General features: G+C 40.0%; 1 protein-coding gene across 1 annotated transcript in view; it reads left to right on the top strand.

The window, feature by feature from the left end:
- LOC149449521 (transient receptor potential cation channel subfamily M member 2-like) overlaps positions 1-18,903 on the top strand; it is a 121,057-nt gene that overhangs the window by 81,062 nt on the left and 21,092 nt on the right. Inside the window, exons 19-22 of the mRNA XM_089693148.1 lie at positions 1,721-1,856; positions 2,485-2,656; positions 2,739-2,916; positions 11,509-11,690. Coding sequence (XP_089549274.1) covers positions 1,721-1,856; positions 2,485-2,656; positions 2,739-2,916; positions 11,509-11,690 — 668 coding nt within the window. The remainder of the gene's footprint in view (positions 1-1,720; positions 1,857-2,484; positions 2,657-2,738; positions 2,917-11,508; positions 11,691-18,903) is intronic.

Genomic DNA, 18,903 nt, shown 5'->3' with positions numbered 1-18,903 from the left:
CCAATCAGCCAATCACATAGCAGCAACTCATTTAGGCATCTAGATGTGGTGAAAGACGACTTACTGAAGTTCAAACTGAGCATTAGAATGGGGAAGGAGATTTAAGGGACTTTGAACGTGGCATGGTTGTTGATGCCAGACGGACTGATCTGAGTATTTAAAAAAACTGCTGATCTTGTGGGATTTTCATGCACAACCATCTCTAACGTTTACAGAGAATGGTCCTAAAAAGAGAAAATATCCAGTTGTGTGAACGAAAATGCCTTGCTGATGTCAGAGGTCAGAGGAGAATGGGCAGACTGGTTGCTGCGACATTCAGATGGTAGGGTCAGAATTTGGTGTACACATAATGAAAGCATGGATCCATCCTGACTTGTATCTATAGTTGAGGCTGGTGGTGGTGGTGTAATGCTGTAGGGGATATTTTCTTGACACTAGCAAGGTGTACCTAATAAAATGGCCGGTGAGTGTATACTCTTAATACTCTTAATCTAGCTGGTTATTATTATTATTATACAGGATTTATATAGCGCCAACGGTTTGCTCAGTGCTTGCACAGTACAGTAACAATAAAATTCAATACATGAGGGGTTCAAGGGTCCTGCTCCTTACAATCTAGGAGGGAGGGGATAGTTGTACAGGAGGAAATAGCTGTGGGAGATGGAGTGGTAGGAAGAGTGGAGGAGATTGGCAATTAGCTGAGGGTGGGGTAGGCTTCCCTGAAGAGATGGGTTTTTAGAGTGCACCTAAAGGTGAGGAGAGTAGGTGATAGTCTGATGGATTGGGGTAGTGAGTTCCAGAGGATGGGGGAAGCCCTGGTTAGAGGTTAATAGGAAGAATTCCACACTTGTGAAGTCATATCACACTTTTTTCTGAATTCTTCTGGAGATTTGAATGTTTGCAATTATTTGGACTATAATATTAAACATTCTACTGCCTAGGTATTAGGTGCACATATGTTTTCACATTATTTATTTGTATATTGAGAGAATATTATCATTTATTAATTTATGTATGTTTATGTTACAGATTATTACTAGATTGAGTGTATCACCTTTTTTGCATTGTTTATGTGTCTGCATTAGTGCTACACTTTTGTACACAAAAATTCAGGCTTGACAAAGGTGCTGGGTTGGCTCTGATACACTTAGCCACACCCCCGTGTGGTCCACCGGCATATTACATCACTTCCGGTCCGGCTTTTGCATTCCAGTGATCCCTGCTGCTTGGTTCTTGTTGCTTCCTGTTTTTTTTTCTCATCATCCAACTTGTGGTGATGATACAGCTTCCTAGCCTGTTGTGGGTGTTTTTTGGACCACTGAGCTGTGAATTTAATGAGTTTTGATTACAGATGCTGTTTATCACCTCTTTTATGTGAGTTTCTACTTGTCATTTTTATCTTTAAAGCCTTTGCATTATTACACTTAGTCTGGTGCCCTCTTGTGATCCCTTGATATTAAAAAGTGCCACTAGCAGCCAATCATGTCAATACTTTCTTTTTAACTGATAATGAAACCTGATTGGATGCTGTGAACTGGGAGCTCCCAAAAATCAGCCTAAATAAAACATGAATTGCTTGCTATAGACAATGTGGACACATTTGATTTTGTTTTCTCCTATGAATAAAGCCCTGGGACCACAGTCTTAGATTCTATCAGATAAGGCTGTTGTAAGGTGCTGTGTTCTTTCACACTTCTAACAGCCCACTTTCTGTGTCTAGATTGGTTCGGACAGACACCGTCTATCTGGGTCGAGTGTTCCTTTCTGTAGACTACATGATATTCTGCATCCGCCTCATGCATATCTTCTCGGTCAGCAGAGTTCTAGGTCCCAAGATTATCATCCTCCGCAGAATGGTAAGACAGTGATTCAGGACAGGTTAGAAATATCTACTTCTAATTCTTGAAGGATAATTTATCATCCTACAGTTATATTACATGGTGAATGTTTGTGGACACCTGACCATCACACATATATGAGCTTGTTGTACATCCAAATCATGGACATCAAATTGAGTTACTTCCCATTCCTCTTTGCAATTATAATAGTGTCCATTATTCTGGAAAAACTTTCAAAAATATTTTGGAGTGTGTTTGTGGGAATGGATGTTGGGTTAGAAGACCTGGCTTACAATCAGTGTCACCCCAAATGTGTTCAGTAGGGTAGAGGCAGGTCAATCCAGATTCTCCACACCACAATCAGTCATGCTGGAACAGAAAAGGGACTTCTCCAAACTGTTGCCACAACAAATGCAGCATTGTCAAAAATGTCTTTGTATTCTGTAGCATCGCTAATGCCCTTCACTGGAAATACCTCAATCATTTAGAGGATATTTTTGGACGTAAAGTAGGTGTGAGGCTCAGGTGTTCAAAAACCTTTGACCGTATAGTATATTAGCTATCAGTCAATATAACACAACTGAGTATTCAGTCAGAAAAAATAGATGTTAACATCTTAAGATCTTTAATCTTTGGTTTCATCCAGGTCAAAGACATATTTTTTTTCCTCTTCCTCTTGGCTGTTTGGATTGTGTCATATGGAGTGGCCAAGCAGGCAATTCTAACCACCAATGAACAAAGGTTGGAGTGGATTTTCCGCAACGTTATTTATGGACCTTACCTCACCCTCTTTGGTCAGATCCCATCAGACATAGATAGTAAGTTGTCTAGTGCTTGTTGTGGTGAGTTGATAGATGAAGGTTACTATAGTGTGGTGTAAATAACCTTTGTGTTTTTCAGGTTTAAATTTTGACACAGGAAAATGCTCACAAAATGGCACTAACCCGAGCATGCCTAAATGTGTTGTCAACGATGGAACCAACACTCTCTTCCCAGAGTGGCTAACCATAATTCTCATGTGCCTATATCTCCTCCTGGCCAACATCCTTCTGCTCAATCTACTTATTGCAATGTTCAGGTAAGAAGAGGAATGACAATTCACATATAGCAATTGCTGATGTACACTGTATGGTGCAGCAATATTCTGTAGGTGGAACATAAGTTATAGGTGCAGCCTCTGTGACAGTCTAGAAACACTGCACACAGCTTTTCTTTTAAAAAAAAGTAGCTCAAAGTAGCTCTACTAGTTATAAAAATACCTTCTACTTGGTGCTGTTTCCTAAGGAATTTAGTAATTGGACTCAAACAGGTTTTGGACAAACATAGGTCTTTAAAAAAAGCTACAAAAATGAAGAAAAATATATATATAAATAAAAAATGCATGTTGTCGCGCAGCCTTTCAAGTAAGGGGAATGAACATTTGTGTTTTAAAGGCTGGAGAAAGGCATGAAGATTCTGAATGCCATCTCTGATGATAATGAGGTCTGAAGATCACCAATAACTAAACAAAATTGATAAATAGGGCATTAGTCTGAGCATTGGCAGCTCTGTCACACCATAATTTAATGTTTTTGTGCCTCATTGCAACCAGCCCCAGCCAGTGACACCCCTCCCCAGCAGAACACAATCAAAGTGAATGCATGAACAAAGCCCTTACTTTTTTTACTTCATAGAGCCATAAATCGTGTTCAGTCAGAATCCCCAGACTTGTATTTTTTTTTTAATTTTATCAGATTTCACATAATAACTGGGGTGTCAATAAAACTCCAAAATAGATTTGCAGCCCTGTAAACAAAAACTAGTAAGTTGCTATGAAAGAGGTTAGAATGCGGTAGTACATAACAAGCTATATACAGTCATGGCCGAAATTGTTGGCACCCTTGATATTTTTCCTGAAAATCAAGTATTTCACACAAAAAAGGTATTGCATTAACACATGTTTTGCTATACACATGTTTATTCCCTTTGTATGTATTGGAACAAATATAAAACAGAGGCAGAAAAGCAAATATGACATAATGTCACACAAAACCCCAAAAATGGGCTGGACAAAAGTATTGGCACCCTTAACTTAATATTTGGTTGCACACCCTTTGGAAAACATAACTGAAATCAGTCGCTTCCTATAACCATCAATAAGCTTCTGACACCTCTCACCCGGAATTTTGGACCACTCTTCCTTTGCAAACAGCTCCAGGTCTCTCTTATTGGAAGGACACCTTTTCCCAACAGCAATTTTAAGATCTCTCCACAGGTGTTCAATGGGATTTAGATCTGGGCTCATTGCTGGCCACTTCAGAACTCTCCAGCGCTTCTTTGCCATCCATTTCTGAGTGCTTTTTGACGTATGTTTGGGGTCATTGTCCTGCTGGAAGACCCAGGATCTTGGACGCAAACCCAGCTTTCTGACACTGGGCCCTACAGTGCGACCCAAAATCCTTTGGTAATCCTCAGATTTCATGATGCCTTGCACACAGTCAAGGCACCCAGTGCCAGAGGCAGCAAAACAACCCCAAAACATCATTGAACCTCCACCATATTTTACCGTAGGTACTGTGTTTTGTTCTTTGTAGGCCTCATTCCGTTTTCGGTAAACAGTAGAATGATGTGCTTTACCGAAAAGCTCTATCTTGGTCTCATCTGTCCACAAGACGTTTTCCCAGAAGGCTTTTGGCTTACTCAAGTACATTTTGGCAAACTGTAGTCTTGCTTTTTTATGTCTCTGTGTCAGCAGTGGGGTCCTCCTGGGTCTCCTGCCATAGCGTTTCATTTCATTTAAATGTCGACGGATAGTTCGCGCTGACACTGATGCTCCCTGAGCCTGCAGGACAGCTTGAATGTCTTTGGAACATGTTTGGGGCTGCTTATCCACCATCCGGACTATTCTGCGTTGCAATCTTTCATCAATTTTCCTCATCCGTCCACGACCAGGGAGATTAGCTACAGTGCCATGGGTTGCAAACTTCTTGATAATGTTGCGCACTGTGGACAAAGGCAAATCTAGTTCTCTGGAGATGGACTTGTAACCTTGAGATTGTTGATATTTTGCCACAATTTTGGTTCTCAGGTCCTCAGACAGTTCTCGTCTCCTCTTTCTGTTGTCCATGCTTAGTGTGGCACAGACAGACACACAATGCAAAGGTTAAGTGAACGTCTCTCCTTTTTATCTGCTTTCAGGTGTGATTTCTATATTGCCCACACCTGTTACTTGCCCCAGGTGAGTTTACAGGAGCATCACATGCTTGTAACATTCTTATTTATCCGCAGTTGTGAAAGGGTGCCAATACTTTTGTCCAGCCCATTTTTGGAGGTTTGTGTGACATTATGTCGAATTTGCTTTCTTTCCTCCCTTTTTTTGTTTTGTCCCAATACACACAAAGGGAATAAACATGTGTATAGCAAAACATGTGTTAATGCAATACGTTTCGTGAGAAATACATGATTTCCTGGAGAAATATCAAGGGTGCCAACAATTTCGGCCATGACTGTATATAGCTTACATGAACTGAAGGTACTACATTAATGTAGCACTACTCCCTTAGGAGTCGCTGAGTTTTCGGTCCCCTAAAGCTCTGCGATGCCAGGCAACATGCATTTTCTTCCACACTTTGCACTCAGTAAGTGAGCTTGGGTTTTTTTTGTTTTATTAGGGGGTTGATAACCTGGATAGGGTTGAGGGGTGTATGGGATGCCCAAAGGAAATGTAGAATTTTGAGGACAAATTTCTGAGCAACTATGTGTAAATGTGGACATGGCAATAGTCTTTCCTATAAGAGCAATCAAAGCTCTTTCCTGTACCTCCTCAGGCCCCAGATGAATCCTCCTCTTTACCTAGCTGCCTGAGGATATTACCTGGGCAAGGGGGCCCAGAAGCTGCCAATTTAACACGGCAGTCCCAGATGAGAATCTAGTTAGGTTTTCCACCTGACTGCCCTCCCCCTTATGCGGACCACGGGGTATAAGAGTACTCACACTGTCCTTCCTGTCAGCTTGGTGGGTTGATGGCTGCCTTCAGGCCTTTCGTGAGGCTGGCTCCTTCCATGCTGCTCAGGATGTCCTCCCTGGGAGATGGTAGAACAGTGAAGGTCCCCTCTTCCAGAATTCTGCCCATAGCTGAGCCCCCTACCCTCCGAGGCTCCACACTCCAGCTCCTCACTCCATCTTTCACCCGATACTGACTCTCACTGACTTTCTTCTCTGTCATACTTAAGGGTTGCCTTGGTCACAATGCCCAGCTTCCTGCTAGGGGATTGGCCAAGATCCCTCAATATGCAGATCTGATCCTGCTTCCTTCCTCTGCCAGAAAGTTCTTCAAGTTTCCATAAAGGTGAGAGGGCTCCAGAAGCTCTGACCTGCAGAACCTCCCTAGCCTGTACTGAGGTGAACTCCTGCCTCACTCTAGCCTCTAAGGAGGATCTGAAAAATTTAAATGAGATGATGCTGGTCACATCCCCTGAATCTTAAACGAACTACAAACAAAAATCATAAAGGGAAAGAATGAAAGACTGGGACCATATCAGTATGGGACACTCTGATAAAACTATCAGAGAGTATTGATGTCTGAAATTAATAATAACAAAGTGGAGATTGAGTGTGGTGCAGGTCTGGAATCAGTCACCGGTGAGATTCCTACGTAGATAGGTGAGGTTGTGGTTGTAGCCAAAAGAGGTGTAAAGTGATGTTGCTCTCAAATTGGGAAGGATAGAATCAATAAATGATTGGCCTCTTGAGATAAAACTTTTTTTGAGGCCTAGCTTTTCACGGTAAAGAGAATTTTCAACTCTCTCTTAATATCTACTGTATTATGATTGAGGTAGCAGAAGATGTCCATGTCTTCAAGATGACCGTGCGTGCCACCAACAAACATATTGAGATCCAACGGAGATGAGGAATCTTACTGCTTTCATTCGAAACTTGGGGTGTAAATTGCTGGTTGTAAGGATTAATGGCATCATAACAGCAATTAGGGAAGCAGGGCAAACAGATACTCTTTTACAGAGCTGTTATAAATATCAAGACAAAGCCTAGAAAAAACAATATATTTTCATTTTTATCGCAAAAAACATTCAAGGCTTAGGTATATAACCTATTCCTGATCATGTAATGCATATGTGCAGCAGCAGGGCCTTAAAGCCCACATGTCGCACATATGCATTTGTAGGGACTGAGTTTGCTGTGCCGAGAGCACACTCAATGCAAGCTCCCAGCACAGTGATACTGATCTGTCACAGATTGCTTCTGGTCTTTGTTTATGATCAGAAACCAGCAGGACAGGCTGATTGGGAAATCCGTCCCGTCTCCCAGCATTAAAGAGGAACTTCATCCAGTTTTTTTTTTTTAATTAATTGAATAAATTAAATAAAAAATTCAGCAGCTACTGTACTGAACACTGTAGCTGCTGAATTTTAAACATCAGGTACTTACCAGTCCATGGAGTTCAGTGTTGTCTTCTGCAGATAATTCTTCTCACCGCAGGAGGTCCCTGGTACTTCCATCCTGGATTTGGGAGCTTGCTGTGATCTGACAAATCACAGCCAGTTCCCCATTGCTCAGGTGTGAGATTGCAGGGAGGGGGAGTGAAGTTGTGGAAGTGGGAGCGGGTATTGACAAAAAAAACAATACTTGCTCTTCCCCCTAAAGAAAAAAACTGCAAGCAGGGGTCTTTTTTCAGTGAAGTTTTCATATAAGACCCACCCAAAGAACTTCCGGGAGGAGTTACAGTAGGAAGGGGCTGAAAATATTAAACAGAAATCACTCACGCCAACTGCTCAATAATAAGGCTTTATGACATATCATAAATACTTTAGCAAGCTGTGGAAAGCAGACGCATACCTTCCTGTTTATCTTAAATTTATACATAATTCATAATTACTGGGATGACCAAATCAAGTTAACAGGGAGAGTCCAACTGCAGTTATCGAATAATTACTATACTTTTAAGAATAAATTAGACATGAAATTTTTTTTGTTTCATTTCGGATCCATTTGCTAAGTTACTAATTTAGTTTTATTGTATTCATAACAAAATTTGTTTTGTTTTGTTTATTCATTTTCAACCGGATTCAAATTTTTCAAATGGATTCAAACTATATGAATTGAATTTGAAATGAAAATATTGAATCAATTCAAATTCATTGTGAAAAATAGTTGGTTCTGTTCTCTTCGAATTTTGAAATTCGAACTTTGGAAGATGGCTATATTCTTGCTATTCTATTCTATTCTATTATTTTTTCTATTCTTTTCTATTCTGATCTATTCTTTTTTTTATTATATTCTTTTCTATCCTATTCTTTTCTACTCTGTTTTATTCAATTTTTTTGGAATATCAGAATATGGCTATATTCTATTTCATTTTTCTATTTGAAATTCTAATTTGGAAAATCTAATTTCAGAAGATGGCTATATTCTATTTTATTTCCTCCTAGATTGTAAGCTCTAACAAGCAAGGCCATCTGTTTCCTCTTGTACCAAATTGTATTTTAACTGTAATGTCTACCTTCATTTTGTAAAGCGCTGCGCAAACTGTTGGCGCTATATAAATCCTGTATAATAATAATAATAATATTGTATTCTATTCTATTATGGTTTTCTATTTTTTCTATTCTTTTTTATTCTGTTTTATTCTATTCTATTTTGTTTTATTCTATTTTTTTCACATCTCAAATTTTAGAACACGGCTATACTCATTCTATTCTATTTTATTCTATTCTATTCTTTTATTTTCTATTCTAATCTGTTTTATTCTATTCCATTCTATTGGGAATTTGAATTTCGGAAGATGGCTATATTCTATGTTATTCTATTCTTTATTTCTATTCTATTCTTTTTGTTGTTTATTTATTATTTTATTATTATGTTATTATTTTCTATTCTATGTCTTTATTTTCTATGCCATTCTATTATTTTATTTTATATTCTATTCTGTTTTATTCTATTGCATTCTTTTCAAAATTTGAATGTCAAAGGACAGCTATATTATTTCTCTTCTATTCCGTTTTATTCTTTTCTTCTTTTTTTTTTAAATTAAAATTTTGGAAGATGGCTATATTCATTACATTCTATTCTATTTTAATTCATTCGTCTTTTGTATTCTATTCTATTCTGTTATTTTATATTCTATTCTTATTGAAATTTAAATTTCAGAAGATGTCTATATTCTAATACACAGTCTTTGAAGGAAATAATATATATCATTATGTTTACATTTTGAATTTTTTTCAAATTCAGTTCAAATTCAGATGATTCATTATTTCGGATGAAACTTAATTTTTTTATTTCGGATTCATTTAAAATTGTTACTATTGTAATTCAGAAATTTGGATATATCTGAATCTCCGAATAACAAAAAGTTTGTCCAAATTTTGATTCACAACAAAACGAACTGCACATGTCTAAAACAAATAATCCTAAATAATGAGGTGCAGGAGGTGGATTAGATACATTTTATCTCCTAAGTGATATAGGCACCTGAAACATTTCATATTTAGATACATTAAAAAGATAATTCTGCTCTGTACTCTAATACAGTGGTTACCAGACTGTAACCTGTGGGCATATGAAAATAAAGATGCACTTGGCAAACTGTATCTGAGGGAGTGGCCTCTATAAGATCATAAACATTTTGACACTCAACCAAGCACTTCTCAGGCCCTTTCATTGGTCATTGATGAAACTGCCTTCTTCAGGGACCACAAAAAGCTGGTGAACTGCAGCTTATCAGCTCTCCCTCTATCAAATTGAAGCACATGTACCAAGAGTCATTCTGACTTTGACACCCCAGGTCAGACTATGGTGCAGCTATAAGCAAAACCTTTGTTAAGTACTTCTTTTTTATTCCCATTTATTTTGCTGATGCATTATTAAAAGTGTATCGTGTAATATATTTTTCTGTGAATATTTTCCTTGACCATTTTTCCTTTTCTTTTATTAAAATTACAAAATCAATAAACCTCATCCCTAATGTAAATGCCCTAAATCAACCATTCTCAACCAGGCTTCCTCCGGAGGGTGTCAGGGGTTACTTGAACTTTAGCTGATTGCTCTCCTTTCTGGTGGTGCCTGCATCATTGTGGGTCCAAAGCTACTTGGCACACCTTTTTTAGCTGGCGGTAAAAGTGGCATTCTAATCAGTACTGTAAAGGGGGCATTATTTCCAGTGACCACAAATATAAGGGGCATTTGTCTCATTGACCTATAAGGAATTCATTTTAGCAGGGGTTCTCTAAGACCTAGAAATTATTTCATGGGTTCTTTTGAGTTAAAACTAAGTTAAAAAAGGCTGCTGTAAGTAATACCTAAAAGAATCCTTGCTTTTGGAGAAGTGATACTATATTATACATTTCTTGACTATCCCTGTCTGGTGTGGCAGCATGAATTACAGACTTTTCTTAAGGTCAGAATTAGTACATCACAGCAGATACTTTGAATAAAGTGAGTTTCCATTAAAACACGCGTTGGCAGATACTGTGTGTGCAAAGGGTTAACTGTGGAGTTAACTGACCCCTGTAACCAGCACTTTCTGTGCAGCATGAGACTGAAAGGGCCATCACCATAAACTGGTAACAGCAGCAGGTTATCGACACCATTTTAGTCACATTTGTGGCAGCAGTCAAGATCTAATAATGACTTCCATTGCACCATCCATTAAGGGATGGAAAATTGGTGGGCCTAAAATTCTACTTAAAGGTTTCCACTTATGTTTTCCAAATAAATTCACCAAATGTATATAAGGTGTCAGATGTTAGACTACAGTTTTGTTTGTGTTCTTACCTTTCTTGTTGCAGTCCTGTTTCTGATCCCTTCTCATGTTTGTCTGTGCTCTTCTATGGGTGTTGTCTGCTGTACTCTGGGTTTTATTTCCTTCCCTTCCATCACTTCCTGTCCTGCCTCTTTGTCTGCTTGTCTATATAAGATGTGCTCAGACTGGGCCACTTTGCCTGAGCAACTTCTTAGTTGTTGGAGCTCCCGTGTGTTTCTGCTGTGATTCCTATTGTGTGCCTGTGTACCGACTTTGGCTTCGTTCCCGACCTTGCTTGTTTTCCGCCTGTCCTGACCTCGGCTTGCCCATTGGATTCCCTTTGTCTTCTCCTGTTATACTCTGCTCCTGCGAGCGGTCTCCTCCACCTCAGCTGGGTGTATCTGGGGGCCGCAACCTGGTCCCAGCCTGCTGCAAGTCCATCCCCACCACTAGGGGCTCTGGTGAACAAGTAGGCTGGAGCTTAGACTACGCGCCCTGGGGAACCCCAAGTTGAGGATCTATAGAGCTCACTACCACAGGTGCTGGCATAAGGTTACTTTTCACATCTGGTTGAGGGTTGCAGTGCCTGTATAAGCTGCTGGAAGAAAAAACAAGGCTCAGAGCAGGGGTGGCTTATTTAAATCTCCCATCTGCATTCCTTAAATTGTTACATTGTGCACATTATTGTAGGGTCGGGCATATTATGTAGACTGCTCACAAAGGTGAGGAACAGTTCAAACACCTCAGATAAATACATTGAGAAACTGAGCTGTAATCTTCTTCATAACTCAAGGTTACATTTCCTTAAATAATACAGCTTACTTAATGAGCTGAAGATGTGAGAATGTTAGAAATATGTAAATGTATGTTACAATGTTGATAGCAGTGGAGGTAGCAGTGGAGGGTAACCACATTTTCTTTTCTGTCTGACAGTTACACATTTGCAGATGTGGAAAGTCATACGGATCAGGTCTGGAAATTCCACCGATTTGGCCTCATTAAAGAATATAATGAGCGTCCCGCAGCTCCTCCTCCATTCATCCTACTCACTCACTTACATGACATCGTGAAACATGGAATTTGTAGATATCCGGCCCATGGCCACAAAGTTCTAAGTAAGTGGGAATCCCTGGGAACACCAAATGCATCACTAAGCAGGCTGTTGATCATGCCGGCCCCAGGCCTAACCACTGAGACTTCTGCCATTGTGCCCCTTCCTTGTGGGAGCTGGTTTGGGATGACTAGATGTTTTGGGATAAGCCAGGCTTATTAAACATGGTATAAAAAGCATGGTGCTGCATAAATGCTGTTCTGGACTCCCGGAGCTTTTGACTATCCCCCAACTAACTTCTGTCTTTTTTTCTTTTCCTTCCTTACTTCCTCCTATCTATCTCTATATTTTCAGCTTTATAATGAAAACAGCACATAGCTTGTATCAAGCTACTTTCCGGTACAGTGTGTCTTGACTCAAAACCAGTTCTTGGTAGATACTGTCTTCTTTGGTGTCGTGTACCTCTCGGAGACTCTGTTGGTAAAATCATCGTGATGAGTTCCCATATTTGCACACCTCCTGTGCCTATTACAATGGGTTCCCACCATCCATGTTGGTTTTTTTGTTTGTTTTTTTATTTTGTTTTTTTGTTTCAATTTTATTAGAAAAAGGCATTTGTTTTACAAAGTACAGGAGAAAGAGAGAGAAATATCAAAAGGGGAAAACTTTCCCTCTAATAAATCAATACAAATCTTCCATAGATGTTAACAAGGTACAACATCATTATTTCAGGCATTATATTCCTAAGTTGTTATACAAAAGTGAATAAAAAGACTGTCATAAACATCATCAAAGGCATCACCTCTTGGGAAAAAGGTGTTACCAGAAGGAAAACGCGACAGAGAAAAAAAATGGAAGGCGAAGCAAGAAAGGGGAGATGGCAAGGACCATGAAGCGCTTATGAGTGCACTATTTATTAATACAATTATGAAATTCAATTAATTTATACAGATTAGCAGCTCTGTCTGGTCAGGGCTAAAATAAAATGTTGTTATCACGAGGAAGGCATATGGATTGCATGTGTATATATTATTAAGGGAGGTGTAAAAGGGGAAGGGAGATACCACTGGCGTCTGACATCCAAGGGATCCAAGATTTGGGAAATTTGTGTAAAGCTAAGGTTGATTTAGCAAAGAGAAATTCCATGTGGTAATTATCGATAAGTAAAGAGATAACAATGGAGAATGAAGGGGGGGAAGAATTTTTCCAGAAGCTCGCAATAGATAGGAGAGCTACTATCAATACGTGTGTAACAACAGTATGAAAATTAGGGGTCCAAGAGGTTAAATCCAGACCAAAAAGAGCTACTTGTGGGGTGTGTGTACTTGAGAATTTTGTAATTTCGGAAAGCAAAATTAATATTTTCCTCTAATAGAGAGCAAAGTGAGCACATTGACACCATATGTGAAAGAGGGTACCATCAGAGTCACAGTTCCTCCAACATTTTGGGATTGAGATGGATATATGAATGCTAATCTCCTCGGTGTATAGTACCAGTAATAGAAATGTTTCATTACTGTTTCTTAATGTGAGATGTTCCTGGAGATGAGTGAGGTAACCTCAAAGCTTGATGCCAAAGATTGGGGGATGTCTTCATTTGGATAGTTGATTCCTAGGAAGCTATATTAGGTGGTTTCACATCTGGGTCAGGACGAGCTAACAAATTGTAAATGTGGGAAATCCCTTTGATGTTAGTAGCTTTCGAGGTATAGAATGAAAAAATGTCTTTTGTTATAGTGTTGGCTAGAGCAGTGGTCGGCAAGCCGCGGCTCGCGAGCCACATGCGGCTCTCTACAAACTTAAATGCGGCTCTTCTGTGTGCCGGGCGCCCGCTCCCCTCCCTCCTCTCGGGCGGCCGCCCCCTCCCCTCCCCCCTCTCGGGCAGCCGCCCCCCCCCTTCCTCTCGGGCGGCCGCCCCAAAAGTCAGGACTCTGCAGCTGTCAGGATATAGGCGGGGCAGCCAGGATGTAGGCGGGGCAGCGTGACGAACTCCTCTCCTCTCACAGTCCGCCCTGAAGACCAGAACGGCGCTGGAACACGGCAAGAGGAACGCGCGGAGCAAAGGTAAGTGAATTGACACAATATGGGGAATGAATTACTATAGGGGGGATGAATTACTATAGGGGGGATGAATTACTATAGGGGGGATGAATTACTATGGGGGATGAATTACTATAGGGGGGATTAATTACTATAGGGGGGATCAATTACTATGGGGGATGAATTACTATATGGCGGATGAATTACTATATGGGGGATGAATTACTATATGGGGGATGAATTACTATGGGGGATGAATTACTATATGGGGGATGAATTACTATATGGGGGATGAATTACTATGGGGGATGAATTACTATAGGGGGGATGAATTACTATATGGGGGATGAATTACTATATGGGGGATGAATTACTATGGGGCATTAATTACTATGGGGGATGAATTACTATATGGGGGATGAATTACTATGGGGGATGAATTACTATATGGGGGATGAATTACTATGGGGGATGAATTACTATATGGGGGGTGAATTACTATAGGAGGGATGAATTACTATAGGGGGGATGAATTACTATGGGGATGAATTACTATAGGGGGGATTAATTACTATAGGGGGGATGAATTACTATAGGGGGGATGAATTACTATGGGGGATGAATTACTATATGGGGGATGAATTACTATGGGGGATGAATTACTATATGGGGGATGAATTACTATATGGGGGATGAATTACTACATGGGGAATGAATTACTATATGGGGGATGAATTACTATATGGGGGATGAATTACTATAGGGGGGATGAATTACTATATGGGGGACGAATTACTATATGGGGGATGAATTACTATAGGGGGGATGAATTACTATATGGGGGATGAATTACTATATGGGGGATGAATTACTATGGGGGATGAATTACTATATGGGGGATGAATTACTATGGGGGATGAATTACTATAGGGGGGATGAATTACTATATGGGGGATGAATTACTATATGGGGGATGAATTACTATGGGGCATTAATTACTAAGGGGGATGAATTACTATATGGGGGATGAATTACTATGGGGGATGAATTACTATGGGGGATGAATTACTATATGGGGGATGAATTACTATATGGGGGATGAATTACTATATGGGGGATGAATTACTATATGGGGGGATGAATTACTATATGGGGGATGAATTACTATAGGGGGGATGAATTACTATATGGGGGATGAATTACTATGGGGGATGAATTACTATAGGGGGGATGAATTACTATATGGGGGATGAATTACTATGGGGCATTAATTACTATGGGGGATGAATTACTATATGGGGGATGAATTACTATGGGGGATGAATTACTATATGGGGGATGAATTACTATGGGGGATGAATTACTATGGGGGATGAATTACTATATGGGGGATTAATTACTATGGGGGATGAATTACTATGGGGGATGAATTACTATATGGGGGATGAATTACTATGGGGGATGAATTACTATATGGGGGATGAATTACTATATGGGGGATGTATTTTCAGTTTTAAAAATGTGGCTCTCAAAATAAATTTCAATCGTGGTTTTGGCGAGATTTGGCTTAGTTGAAAAAAAAGGTTGCCCAGCACTGGGCTAGAGTAAAGGCAGAAAGGATGTAGGGGGATCATAGATAGCTAAATTTCTTTAATACTGCTTCTAGATATTTCCAATGAATTCTATCAAACACCTTCTCTGCGTCTAAATAGATCAACAGAGAGGGTGTTTGATGATGCTCAGCCTACGAAATAAGATCAATAAAGCGTCACGTTCCATCGGCTGCTTAAGTAATAAAACCTGCTTGGTCAGGATGAATGAGGTGGGGCATATGTTGTGCACGTCAAGTGGCTAAAAATTTGGTGTACAGTTTAAGGTCCATATTTAAGAAAGAGATGGTGTGGTAATTAACTGGATCCTGAGGAAATTTTCCTGGTTTGGGGATAGTGGTAACAACAGCTTCGAGAGATTCAGCAGGAATCTCTCCAGTTGTCAGAAACCTATTAAGTGAGTTGCATAAATGTGGAATAAGCTGCTCTTGATAGGTCTTGTAGTACCCATTATAAACCCATCTGGACCCAGGGCCTTATGAGATGGAAGGGATTTAATCGCTGCTCTGAGCTCTTGAGCAGTAAAGGGCATTGATAGGGCATCTATTTGGGTGAAAGTTAAAGAGGGAAGTTGAAGTGGAGATAGAAAGTTCTGAATGGTTGCCTGAGATGGCTTGGGTTCAGTAGGAGACAGGCAAAGATTGTAGACTTTCGAATAGAAGGCACCAAGTCAGTTGGATATGTCCTGCGGATTAGTAAGTCTATGTACTTGGGAATCAACAAGGAAGGGGATTTTTGATTGTGCTGCTCTGCGCTTATATTGTTGGGCTAAAAATTTTCCTGGCTCATTTCCCTGGGCATACCAGTTAAGTCTGAGTCTTCTAAGGTAAAAATCAAAACCATTTTGTAAATAAGATCCTAACTCTTCTCTGAGTGTACGTAGTTCGGAGATGTCTACAGACTGAGGATCTGCTTTATGACAGGCTTCTAGTGACTGAATGCGATCTAAAAAAAGTTAATAGTGGAGGCACATCTTTTGATTTCCTGGGATCCTTTTTTAAGGAAAATTCCTCCGATGATGGACTTGTGGGCATTCCAAAGAGTGGAGAGATTATCAATAGAGCCAACATTAGAAGCAAAGAAGGCAGTTATCTTGAATCTGACCTGCTCCCAAGTCTCGAAAGAGTTCAGAAGGGAAGTAATCATACGCCAGAGTTTGGTTTTTAAATCAGGAAGGGGAGTAAAGTGTAATTGATACAGGTACATGATCAGACCATGTTATGACTCCTATGGAGGGAGTGGAAACTTGTTGTAACAATCCCTTGGAGAGCAGGAACAGGTCAATCCTTGAATATGTTTTCTGCATATGTGAGTAGAAAGAGTAATCCCTTTCATTACCATGTTGGCATCTCCAAGGATCATAGAGGTGTTCTAAAGAGAGAAGGGCGGATAAGGCTGTGGATCTTTTTCTTTTGAGACTAGAAGAGTCTAAGGAGGGGTCTATAACCTCATTAAAGTCTCCACATATGACAATCTGGTCTTTGGGGTAATGCTGTAGTTTTCACATGATAGATTTATAGAAGAGCTGTTGATGGGTATTTGGGACATATGTTAACAATGATCAGGGGATTAATATTAAAAGATGCGGAAAGGATTATGTATCTACCTGTAAGGGATCACTGTCAATATGGGAAAGCACAAAGGACACTAAAGAGCAAATCACAATCATGACTACTCTGGCCTTTTTATTAGCTTGAGCATGAAAACAGTGAGGATATAAATTATGAGTGCATTGGGGTGGATTAGAGGAAGTGGGTCTCCTGAATGCACAAAATGTCTGTGTGCTGTATGATAGCTTCTCGATAAAGTAGGGAGTGTTTAAATGGGCTGTTAAGGTGTTTGGCATTTAGAGAAGTGATCTTCAGTGACATATTGGGGGGCAGGAAGGAGATGCCGCTATGGTGCAGAGAGAGCTTAGATGGTTATAAGTAGCAAAACCCAGAGTTAGGAGTTATAAATACTGAATATCAGTACAACTAGTGTATAGGAGATAGGAACATCAGATGATGTGCATGATGCTATAGAGTTGTTATATCCAATGCTACTTAGTGAATAACAGACCAAATGTATAATTCAGTAACTGGAAGAGAAGAAAAAAAAAAGGAAGATTACAATAGCGAGAAACTGGCACACACCAACAATGGAGAGTGGGAATAAAATCAACAAAGCATCCACTCCTCCACAGAGCGTGAAATAAATCTGTGTACCATCCAGTAGTTAGCTCCATTTTTGAACTAGGGAAATGCTGAGACATTCAGGTGGATCTCACTTGTCCCAGCAGATGATCATTTTTGAAGATGGATTGGGTTTAGGAGTCAGTGAAGGAGGGTGAGAAATTAAGCCCCAATTATGTAGCTGTTTAATTCCGTCTTTGGGGGCCTGGATAGCAACTTGTTGATTCTGGTACTGTATGTCACCAATACCTTTACAGGGAACCCCCATTTGTAAGTGATTTTGTATTCCACCAAGACTGATGTGACTGGTGAGAAATCCTTATGGACTTGCGATGTGGCTGCAGAGAGATCGTTGTAAAGTGCTAATTTGGAGTAGGGATCCAGTAGGGATCGCATAGATCTAGCAGTCTGCATGATTTGCTCCTTAACATGGAAAAAATGGACATGGGCTAAGATATCCCTAGGGAGGGAAGGCAGCAAGTGTTGTGGTTTATGGATCCTATGAGCCATGTCTATCAGCATGTCTTGAGGTGTTATGGATTCAGGTACTTACCGTATTTTAATATTGTTTTGTGTGGAGCGGTCCTCCAGGTCTTCAGCTTTTAGGTGCAGTTGCCTAAAAGCTTCTGCTTGCTCATCCTGGATATCCACAACTGGATTGTGTAATCCCTGGTGTTGGGAACGCTTGAGGGACATAGTCCGCGGGTCCCGGAAGGTAATCGTCTGTAACGGTGTAGGTTTTGCTGGTCTGTGATGCTGGATGGCGCTCGGTTAATCTGTGGAGGAGCGGAGATCTGTCTTCAAGTGGCCATCTTCTCCAGTGACCAGGCCATGCCCCCTTGTTTTTATATTAATTTTATATTGTGGAGAATGCAGCAGGGGGTGCTGGAACATAGGTGGATGGAAACACCCAAAACTCCCTCATGGGCAGAAATGGAATTGTTCTTAGAGTATCCCAAATATATAGGAGTTGGGAGCTGACTCTGCCCTCCAGGTTCCACCTATAACTAAAATATCGCTTTTGAGAAGACTGTTCCTTTATGGTATTGCATAGGAAATGTATGGTTGAGGTGTCCATTATATCATAATAAAAGAATAAGGCAGAGAGAAAAGCTGCTGACAATCTCAAACCAGAGATGTTCAGTAAGATTAGATTGTCAAGGAAAATAACATTCCACTCTCCCAAGACATTTGTACATTACACAAGAGGAACTGTCAGTTAATTATTTTAAAGTTCTCAGATACAATTTTAATAATATTTAAGTAAACCTGACTGGGCACATTAGATGATATTTTTATGTTCAGGTTGTAGTGCTGTCTTTTTATGGCTGCAGATTGTCCTATTCAAGTGCCATGACATCGTTCATACCCAAGCAACATGAATGAGTCTTGTCTTATTCCAGCACCATGACTACATATTTTTCTATCCGAGCACCGTGACCACCTTTTCTTT

This window comes from Staurois parvus, unplaced genomic scaffold (genome assembly GCF_062004578.1).
Source record: "Staurois parvus isolate SC_StPar_1 unplaced genomic scaffold, SC_StPar_1.0 ptg000615l, whole genome shotgun sequence".
Classification (NCBI taxonomy): Eukaryota; Metazoa; Chordata; class Amphibia; order Anura; family Ranidae; genus Staurois; species Staurois parvus.
This window is presented reverse-complemented; position numbering and strand designations above follow the sequence as displayed.